The sequence below is a fragment of the Apium graveolens genome, chromosome 9, assembly GCF_009905375.1.
Source record: "Apium graveolens cultivar Ventura chromosome 9, ASM990537v1, whole genome shotgun sequence".
Classification (NCBI taxonomy): Eukaryota; Viridiplantae; Streptophyta; class Magnoliopsida; order Apiales; family Apiaceae; genus Apium; species Apium graveolens.
In genome coordinates, this window is record NC_133655.1 from 23,249,549 (window position 1) to 23,260,781 (window position 11,233).

The window sequence follows — 11,233 nt, forward strand, 5'->3', positions numbered from 1 at the left end:
TGAAGATATTGTGGAATACCGGGGCGAAGACATACGACCAATCTTTGAAACAAAAATTTTACAATGAGAGCGGCTATTGTGTGGACAATTAGTGACTATCCCGCTATGAGTATGATAAGTGGGTGGTCGGGCAAAGGAAAGATAGGATGTCAAGTGTGTCTTGGAAGCGTGCAAGGGTTTCAATTAAAATATTATGGAAAATATAGTTTCTATGGCACGAACCGAATATTTCTTGAATCAAATGATCCACTCCGTCAAAAAAGTAATTTGTTTGATAACGAAGAAAGAAGATTGTTTCGTGGTCGTTTGTCCGGTGAGGGTGTTAAGGAATTGCTTGATGGTTTAGTTTTTCCACCACCCGGAAAGACTAATTCGAAGGCAAGGAGTGTTGGATACGGGGAAGAGTATCATTGGACTCATGTCCCAATCTTTTACGAACTCCCTTATTGGTTATCACATAGTTTACGATATTCAATGACATCATCCATACGGAAAAAATGTTTTTGAAAACATTTTTTTACTATTGTCAATGCGGAAAAGTCAAAAGATCATAAAAAAGCAATAGCGAATTGCAAGCATTTTGGGGTGTTACCACAAAGTCACCTAAAGCACTTTATTCCCTTACTAGTAAACAACGTAAACTTTTGTGTGAATGGATTAGTTCACTAAAACTTCCGGATGGTTATTCCTCAAATATATCACGTTGTTGCAATGTTGAGGAGTGTAGATTTTATGGATTCAAATCGCACGATTGTCACATTTTTCTTCAAAACTTATTGCCTCTCGCAATTCGTGAACTTCTACCGGCGCCTATTGCCGATGCAATCACGATAATTTCTATTTTTTTCCAAGATTTATGCTCATCCGTAGGGGTGATCGCGGTGCGGGCAGTGCGGTTTTTTCCTCAAACCGCAAACCAAACCGCACGTGTGGTTTGATCAAATTTTCAAACCGCAACCGCACCGCGTAACCTCAAAAACCGCATAAACCACACCACGAAAAGCGGTGCGGTGTGGTGCGGTTTGTGCGGTTTAGTTAATCAAAAAAAGTAATATTTACATACAAATATAATAATAATTTCGCTAAGAAGAAATCTAAAAAAATATTTTTTGATTAAAAATAAAAATATGTCGGTAATTTGTAATATGTAAGCTAATATTTATAACACAAAACAATAGTAAACAAGAAATGAATCTATAATATATATATATGTACATTATTTATATATTTTATAAATTATGAATAAATTTATATGTATATAAAATTGCGGTGCGGTGCGGTTTGAACCACATTGTTAAAATATCAAACCGCAAACCGCGCCGCACCGCGCGGTTTGTAAAAAACTTAAACCGCAACCGCACCACACAATATTAAAAACTGCATTTTGCGGTGCGGATTGGGGCGGTGCGAGCGGTTTGTGCGGTTTGGTGATCACCCCTACTCATCCGTGGTTATAAAAACCGACTTGGAAATAATGGAAAAATCGGTTATCAAAGCGTTGTGTTTGTTGGAAATGATTTTTCCTCAAAGTTGGTTTGATTTGATGGAACACTTGGTTTTACATTTAGACAAAGAAATTAGACTTGCTGGACCTGCTTATTGGCATTGGATGTATCCGATTGAGCGTTTGTTGGGCAAATTAAAATAAAAAGTCGGTAATAAAGCAAGGGTTGAGGGGTCAATTACCGAACGATATATGGAGGAGGAGATTCTTAATATTTGTTCCTTTTATTTTTCCTCTGACACGATCCATAATAAGGTACGTCGTAACGAGGTTTTGTTTGATGTGCAAAATTCCGAGAATTTAGAAGTGTTCAAATATCCAATTCAATCTATTGGAAAGGAAGGAACTCGATACATGAGTGATGATGAACGAGAGTTAGAGGAAGAATATGTTCTTTTAAACTCTCTTGAAGTTCAACCTTATATAAGGTACCAAAATCTTACTTTAAAAATATGCGTAATAATTTTTGTTAATGACACATGCATGATTTTTGTTTATATTTTAGGAAGTACCAAGATCGTGTTATGCGACAACGCCCGGAAACAACACCTCAAGATTTAGATCGTATTGTCAAAAGTCGATTGGTTTAAACAAAAGGTATTTATCTATTTTTAATTTGCATGATTTGTTTTTTTTAAATTCTTATAATTACAACGTCTCATCGATTTAAATTATTTTTAGGTTGATAAAGATGAGGTGGAAGGACCTCGTTTTAGGGACTTACTTGAAGGGCCGGTATTAAAAGTTATGACTTTTGAGACTTGTCAAGTTAATGGATATAAATTTTCAACAAAATCTGCATCCGGTTCTGGTATTGTTGTTAAAGAAAATTTGCACGGAAATAATCTTGATTATTATGATCAACTACAAGAAATTATTAGACTTATTTATCAAGGATGCAATCATGTATATTTGTTCAAATGTATATGGTTTGATAGTGTTGGTAATGGTGTGAGGATTGATAAGAATCGTGTGATTACAATTGATATGACTTCAAGATTGAAGTCAAATGAGATTTTTATTTTAGCTAGTCAAGCCTCACAAGTATATTATGCTCCTAGTGTATTGGATCCGAAAGCAAAAATATATACGGTGGTCAAATTTAAAAGTCGCCCAATTGATGAATCTATCATTGCGCAAAATGATATAGAGGACGCTTTTCAAGAAGATAGATCTAATGCATCGATCTTGTTTTCGTTCTTTGTTGATTTTGCACAATATGGACAAATACCGTTTATTCAGCGTGAAGAAGAAGAAGACGAAGAAGACGGAGAAGATGATTTGAAGGATGACGAAGATAAAAATGAAGGAGAAGAAGAAATAAGTGAAGGTGACAATGAGAATGATGATGATGACGAAGATGATGATGGTTTTGATGATTTTGAATAACGTCATTTGTATTTTAAAGATGATTTTTAATAAATTTATAATGATTAGGATACTTTATTTATAAGTTATAGTAAATTTTTAATGGGTTTGTGAATTTTTGGTTTTAATGCAAAAATTTTATGCGTTTACGTTCGGTTAGGGCCAAAAAATTTTAATATTTGACCACAATATTTCCTAGAAAACCGATTGCCTCCTTGCCTAAAACCCAACCACCTTCTTGATAAAACCGACCGTCTCCTTAAAGGGGTGGTCAGTTATAAGAATTAAATTGGCTTCTGAAATAAAACCGACCACTTTGCACATTCGACCTCGGTCGGTTTTAGTAGTCTTGGTCAAAGTACATTTTTAATACTTATTTTCAACGATCGAACCGTACGGATGTTAACTTCATGTCAAAATATGCTTATGCACAAAAAAATAGCACTTTTGAACGAGTACCATTACGTTTTTATAAGTAAATTAACAAATTTAATTAAAAATGAAAAAATAATGAATTTGATGTGAAAAGTATAATTTTAAAAGGTATTTTTAACGATCGAACCGTACGGATGTTAAATTCATGTCAAAATATGCTTATGCACAAAAAATTAGCACATTTTAACGAGTATCATTACGTTTTTATAAGTAAATTATCAAATTTAATTAAAAATTAAAAAAAAGGAAAAATATAAAATACACATGATCGAACCGTATGGATGGACTAACGCGGTGAAAATGAACAAATATACCAAAAATTAGGCTATTTAAAAAATATTATAATCAAAATCTTATGAAATATAATTATTTCAAAAGTATGTCGGCATTCTGTAGACAGAATAAGTTGAACTTACCATTCGATACTATAAGTATAATTTTAAAATTTATTTTTAATGATCGAACCGTATTGATGATGTTGACTTCATGTCAAAATATGTTAACGCACAAAAAATTAGCACATTTGAACGATCACAAGTACGTTTTTATAAGAAAATTAACAATTTTGATTAAAAAAGTGAAATAATTAATAAAAAATAAAAATTATGAAATACACATGATCGAACCGTACGGATGGAAAACGAGCAAATGTACCAGAAATTAGGCTATTTAAATAATAATAACCATGTTTTTAAAAGATTTTTTTTAAATTTAGGGGTTTTTAACCCCTAAACCCTAAAACCTAAACCCTAAAATTAAAAAATTTAATTGCATAAAACCGACCACCCTATGTTAAAACCGACCGCTTACAAAAATGCGGGTTTTTTTGGTGAAAAATTTAAAACCCCGCCTTTTACAAAACGACGTCGTTTTGCATGTTACACAGGGTCCAAGGACAAAACCGACCGACTAGGCGGTCGGTTTTAAGTCTGTTATAAATAAAAAAACCCGTTCAGTTCTTTCTTTTCTCTATTCTCTCTATTCTCTTTATTTTCTCTCTCTCAAATATACACTAAAATCATCCCCAAACTCAAATTAATAACGTTTAATCCACGAAATACCCGCAAATCATCTCTCATTGCCTCCGGTTTAACTCTCGATGTAAGATTTTCACTCGATTATGTACTTTTTTTTACTCGATTATATAAGTGTGTATGTGTATATATTTTATGTGTGTGTATATATGATTCGAAGTTAGTAATTTGTTTTTTGTGTTTGTTAATATATGATTCTCACTTAAATTGAATTTTTTCACTTCCAATTGAAGTTCATATGATTTTTCAGTTTTAATGTAAAATTTTGCATGTAAAAGATTCGTCGGTTTTGTCAATTTGTTGAATATATGTATAAGTATAAATTTTAGATTTTTTGTCAGTTTGTTTACGTTTAAGTAGAAGTATAAATGTATTTTTAGGGTTAATTTGTAGGGATTTGCTCTTGTAAACATGATCCGTACTCGAAAATGGATAAATATTGCACTTTATATATGAGTTTGGAACTTTAATTTGTTGTATATATAGATTAAGTTGATTTAATGGTTTAATTTGCGTAATTAAACAATGCTCTAATTAGTTGTGTTTATTTTTATCGTTAATTTGTAAAATGGATACGTTTATATGCATTTTATATACATTTTATGCGATTTTAAATGCTTTTTTATGTGATTTTAAAATCATTTTCATGTAATGTGATTTACTAGCATATGTTTTATATGTAATGTGATTTAATATGCATTTTATGTGATTTTATATGCATTTTTTATGTGATTTTAAATATATCGTTAATATGTGAATTTATATGTATTTCTAAGTGATTTTAAATGTATTTTTATGTAATGTGCTTTACTAATGCAAGTCGTTTCATCAATTTGTTTATTTTCATATTGGCTAATATATTTTTATTGTCTATTTTAGGATCTTTTTGCTTGGATGTTGACATTGGTTATGATAAGTTTTTTGGTGTTGGCGATGGCGAGAAAAGGGAAGGGGAAAGACTAGGAGCCGAAAAAAGATAAGGGGAAGGAAAAGGCCAAGGAAAATGCCAAAGTCGCGAGTAAGAAGGCCAAGGGCAAGGGCAAGGGTGCAAAGGGAAAATGAGGGAATTTGCATTTGCGTGATGAGCCGACGGATTCGGATTCGGACCCGAATGATCCAACTCGGCACATGACAAATATGGAGGAGCAAGAATGTCAAGGAAGGCGACCTCGATCACATTCGAGTAGCATACATGGAGAGAAACCTCCATTGAAGCCATATCACATTGATATCTCCGATGGACAGTAAGTTAAAAAGTTTTTAAATTGCATTATTCCTATATGTTTATTTTTTTGTTCATTGCTCAATATTATTATGTGAATTGTTAATGTTATTATTTTCTTTTGTTTAAATATAGTATTGAAGATGATACAACTAAGAAAATGCTTTTGGGAGAAGTGGCCTCTTGGGCGTTACACTTATACCGATATCGAAGAACATAACCCGGGTTGGTTGAATGCAAGAGTAGAAGAGTTTCAAGTAAGTTAAAAATCAATTTTTTTTGTAATTGTCATTTGTTTCTTGATTTTATGATGCATTTATCCTCGTTTTCTTTTTTTTGCAATTTTAGAAATATTATAGGCATCTTAAGGGGCAAAGCCGTTCAAAGGCCCGAAAAATTATGGAAGATCACATTAAAGTGACGATAAAAAGGACTTTGAACGAGCTTAAGAAGAGGGCGGAGCGAAAAGCAAGGGAGGGGGGCATTTCAAAGTTGTCTTTGAAGTCGCCTTATTGGTCCGTTCCTTTTTGAAAGGACCTTTTGGAGTATTGGGAGAAGAACGAAGGACACTTGCACCGGTCATCGGTTGGATCCGCCAACCGACAACAAGTTGAAAGATTGCATAGTGCTGGTGCAAGGTCATTCAATAAAGTTCGGGATGTAATATTATTATATTCCATCACACACACATACATACACGTTCACCATATTTAATATAATCAACTAATTATTAAGACGTGCTAATATAAGTTGTTTAATATTTTGAAAGGTAATGACGAACGAAAACAAGAAAAAGCCGACGAGACTCGAGGTGTGGGATAAATGTCATAGGAAAGTTGGATCCGATCCAGAAAATCCCGTCTACACTACACCGGCCGCCATGCGTATTGCGGTAATTTTTATGTGATTTTATGACCATTTTATGTGATTTTAAATGCATCTTTAATAAGTGAATTTATATGTATTTTCATGTGATTTTAAATTCATTTTTATGTGATTTTATGACCATTTTATGTGATTTTAAATGCATCTTTAACAAGTGAATTTATATGTATTTTCATGTGATTTTAAATGCATTTTTATGTGATTTTATATGCATTTTTATGTGATTTTAAATGCATCTTTAATATGTGATTTTATATGTATTTTAATGTGATTTTAAATGCATTTTTATGTGATTTTATATGCATTTTATGTGATTTTAAATGCATCGTTAATATGTGATTTTATATGTATTTATGTGATTTTAAATGCATTTTTATATGTGATTTTATATGCATTTTTATGTGATTTTAAATGCATCATTAATATGTGATTTTATATGTATTTATGTAATTTTAAATGCATTTTTATATGTATTTTTATTTGATTTTAAATGGATCGTTAATTGTTTTAAATGAATTTGTAGGAACGATATGCCGCCATTCTCGAGCGCATGCCCGTGGAGGTTACACAAACGGGTGATCGAGATGAGCCGTGGGATTGGTGGATGGAAGCCTTGGAGGTCCCCCAAGGTACAAGGCCGAAAAAGAATTATGTGGTGGGGTTTCCCAATGCTCGGGTCACCGATCTCTTGCCTACACTTTCTACCCGGTACCGAGATTCCACACGGAATGAAGCCGGCTCATCCTCATCCGCTCTGAGACAACGTGAAGCCATCCCCGACAATGTATATCTTGCCATCGTGAGGAATGTGCTTACGAAGATCCGTGCTAATCCAAATCGGTTTGCTCGCCAACTTTCCGATGCGGAGATAGCTACATTCGCACGTACCGCTCTCGAGGCCTCAGATCCATCCTCCGATCCTAGCCAAAGGTTGCAATGGAATAAACTTATCGGTGGCGAGATCGTGCATATCGTGGGCTCCTTAATTGAAGATATCGTTCAAAAGACGGAAGATCGTGTTACGGAGGTATAATTTTTGACCTTCTTGTTTATTTATTTGTTTTCATTCACATGTAAATTTTGTTTCTTCTTTTTAACTAGTTTAATTAAACTTGTGTATCTAGGAAAAAAATCGGCGTGCTATGGAAGTCGATAAGGATTACACGTCCGAGGATGAGGCCTCCAATGACGAGGACTTTGATGATGGCGGCGGTGATGGCGGTGGATCGTCCGATGTTGATTTGTCGGATTAGTTTACATTGATCGGTTTTAAGACTATTGTAATTTGATGGTTATGGGATGTAATATAATATGTTGTGATGGTTTGATACTTTGTCGGTTATTTAAGATTGCTTATAATGATGTAATGATACGGTTTAATCCTCCGGTTATCGGAGTTTGTGAATGTTTGCGTTGGATTTAAAACTATGATTTAATTGTGAAATTTACTAGTTTTTGCGAATGATTTTGAGTAGTATAGTTTAATGATTATCATTGTTCTTTGGTTTGGTTGTTTGGTTGTGATTGGATTGGATTTGTGATTGGTTTGTGTATTGATTTGGTTTGGTATACAGGGACTGCAGAAAAACCTGCAATTTTTTTTTTAAATCAGACCTTAAAAACCGACCGACAATAGGCATAACCGACCACTTTTGACCATTACAAAACCCAGAAAACCGACCGCCAAGGGACATAACCGACCACCTTGTTCATAAAACTGACCGTCTCCTTTAGAGGGTTGTCGGTTTTAAAACGGTCGGTTATGACATTTAAGTTAGCTTCTGAAATAAAACCAACCGATGTGCACACTTTGACCACGGTCGGTTATGAGTTCCAGTCAACTTTTTAAAAATAGACATAACCGACCACCTACGGTCGGTTATGACTCAGTGACGTGGAAACACGTGTGCACACGTGTTGGCACGTGTACACAGTGACCCCACATTTGAATAAAATGCGAAGGCACTTAACCGACCACTATGTTGGTCGGTTATGAGGGTTAAACCCGACCAAAAGTCATAACCGACCAGGCTAAAACCGACTAGGCTAAAACCGACCATGCCCTGTGGTCGGTTATGACTATTTTAACCGACCGTGTTGCCTCTTAACCGACCGTTTTTGACGGGACGGTCGGTTTTGTCCTGTTTTCTTGTAGTGTTAGTTATATATATATTTACAAAATATACGAGATTTGTAATATTTTAATTTAAATAATAATATTTATAAAAAAATAATTTACAAAATAATATATTTTTACAATATTTTAGTTAATATTTTAATTTCTTGGACTCCATTACTCCCTAAAAAACAATAAGTCCTCGGTGTCACTTCTGCTTCGCATTCTAGTATATAGTTACGTTACTAACCTTTTACTCAATAAGAAATTTTAGAAGTTTTATAATAATTGTCACATTGTGAATGCTATATTGACCCCACATCCGCCAGGTGCTTTGTAGTTGTACCATAAAATCCGCATGCATGCAGCAACCTAAGCACATTTCCCATCACCAGCTTCCCTATAAATACCACACCAAACTGCTGTCAAGTTCTTCATTCGGCTGATTGAGCACATAACAACATAACAAGTTCTTGTGTTAGAGTCTCTGCTCCTTGAGTCTTCTTTCTCTAAAGAGAAGAAGAGAAGGAAAAGGATTGCAGAAATGGCTCTTTTTTACTTTGCTAGTCCTGAGCTTATGGCTTTCGGCATCTTAGGTGATTCTAGTTTATATTGCGCTCTTCTTTTCACTTCCTCTCTTCATCATACAATTCATGTATGTTATATATATTGATATATTTCCTCGTTTCCCTTTACTTTGGTATACAGGAAACTTGGTCTCCTTCTTGGTGTACCTTTCCCCTATGTAAGTTCGGAGTTTTCTCTTTTGGTTGAACCATGTAATAATAACGATACCTATAACTGTAATTTGTATTGATGCAGACCAACATTTTATCGGATTGTGAAGAAAAAATCAACCGAAGGGTTCCACTCGATCCCATATGTGATTGCATTATACAGTGCGATGCTCATGATCTATTACGCATTGAACAAAACTGATAATGCAACTCTTCTCATCACCATCAACTCCTTCGGTATTGTTATCGAGACCATCTATATCTCCCTTTTCATTGCTTATGCACCAAAGAAAACAAGGGTACATCTATCAACTTTATTTCTATTTTTTTTTTATTTTCTTCTTGGTACACAGGGCCTGCTAAGTTGATTAACTTACATTTTGATTGGCATTGCTGCAGGTTTCAACTATAAAACTAGTTGTGGTCTTAAATATAGTGTCATATGTGTTGATAGTTGGTGTCACTTACTTCTTCATCCAACCACCCAAAAGAGAACATGTTCTTGGAGGGATCAATCTTCTACTTTCCTTCATTGTTTTTGTTGCACCTCTGAGTATCATCGTGAGTATACGCGTAAACATAGAAATTTAAATTAATGTATAAAATTAGCCGCTACTTGTTAGTAATTTCATTAGCTGTATCTATACATGATATAATTTTGTGTATGTTGCAGAAAAAAGTTATACAAACAAGGAGTGTGGAGTTCATGCCATTCTGGTTATCATTTTTCCTCTCATTGAGCGCTGTTATGTGGTTCTTTTATGGTTTTCTCTCAAAAGATGTTTATGTTGCTGTAAGTGCTCCACCCCCTGTTTTAATCAGTTTGCGTGCTAATGATCAATATAATGATTATAGGACGTCCTGTAAATAAAATAGTACTAATAGTTTCTTCTGTCATTTTGGGATTTGAAAATTACAGGTCCCCAATATACTAGGATTTTTTTTCGGAATAATCCAAATGGTATTGTATGCCATTTACAAGAACTGCGCAAGCAAACCAGTGGAAGAGCTCAAACTTACTGAAATCGTGAAGGGAACTCCGGAGATATATCCGGTTAACAGCTTTCCTGCAAGTGAAGATGATGATACTGATGAGAACAAGAAAGATGAGGATACGAAAGACAAGAAAATGGATGCTTCTGACCAAGTTTAAGTTTAACTCACTGTAACTTGATGTTTAACTCTTGTATAAGCTCCGGGACATGAGAGTCCTTAGGTAGCTTTGATAATATTTATATATGTATATATGTTATCTGTTTTTGTACTGTAACTTGATGTACTTATATATGGAATCACAACTTCGTTTTCTGTAATTTGATGGTTAGTGCCACTATTTGAAAAACTTAACTGGAGAGGTTTTAAAAATCAGCATTGTCAAGAGTCTTTTACTTGTCGGTTACCGGTTACCGTATCAGGTGAATAACACCGATAAAAGTATCCAATCTCATTTATCATATCCTGATTTTATGCATATAGCACTTCTCATTTTTGTCATATCCCAGTGTTAACATAATTTTTTATATCAGTGCTTTACTTAATAGTTGTCTATTAGAGTTTTTGAAAAAATGAAAAAAAATATGAGGAATTATTTCCCCTCTTTTATAACAAAAGATTTGTAGTACTTACACAAATTTTTTGTTTCTCCGGAAATCTCCCTGCTCAATTGCTCACATATCTCTTGTCTTTCTCACTTTATCTATCTGCCTCCCTGTATATCTCTTTCTTCCGCCTCTCTCAATCGCTCACCTATCTCTAATTAGTAATTACATACAATCCATACTTTCTTATCAGCATTCACTCAGGTTGCGAATTTTTACATGACAAAAAAAATGCCAGAACAAAACATTGAAATTCGATGGCTCGATATATAATATAATATTCTAATTGTTAAGGCAAATGAGACAGTCTCTTATGCAAATGGGACAATCTCTT

General features: G+C 34.0%; 1 protein-coding gene across 1 annotated transcript; it reads left to right on the top strand.

Annotated features, from left to right (window-relative positions):
* The first annotated feature begins 8,993 nt into the window (after positions 1–8,993).
* Positions 8,994–10,571, top strand: LOC141682697 (bidirectional sugar transporter SWEET10-like). Its single transcript, XM_074487397.1, has 6 exons — positions 8,994–9,160; positions 9,273–9,309; positions 9,387–9,600; positions 9,701–9,862; positions 9,975–10,094; positions 10,221–10,571. The coding sequence occupies exons 1-6, from the start codon at positions 9,109–9,111 to the stop codon at positions 10,452–10,454; spliced, it is 819 nt and encodes a 272-aa protein (XP_074343498.1). The 5' UTR covers positions 8,994–9,108; the 3' UTR covers positions 10,455–10,571.
* The last annotated feature ends 662 nt before the right edge of the window (positions 10,572–11,233 follow it).

Coding starts and splice junctions, on each gene's coding strand:
- LOC141682697 (XM_074487397.1), top strand. CDS start 9,109: ATGGCTCTTTTTTACTTTGCTAGTCCTGAGCTTATGGCTTTCGGCATC. Junction 9,310..9,386: donor TTGGTGTACCTTTCCCCTAT/GTAAGTTCGGAG, acceptor GTATTGATGCAG/ACCAACATTTTATCGGATTG. Junction 9,863..9,974: donor TTGCACCTCTGAGTATCATC/GTGAGTATACGC, acceptor TGTATGTTGCAG/AAAAAAGTTATACAAACAAG.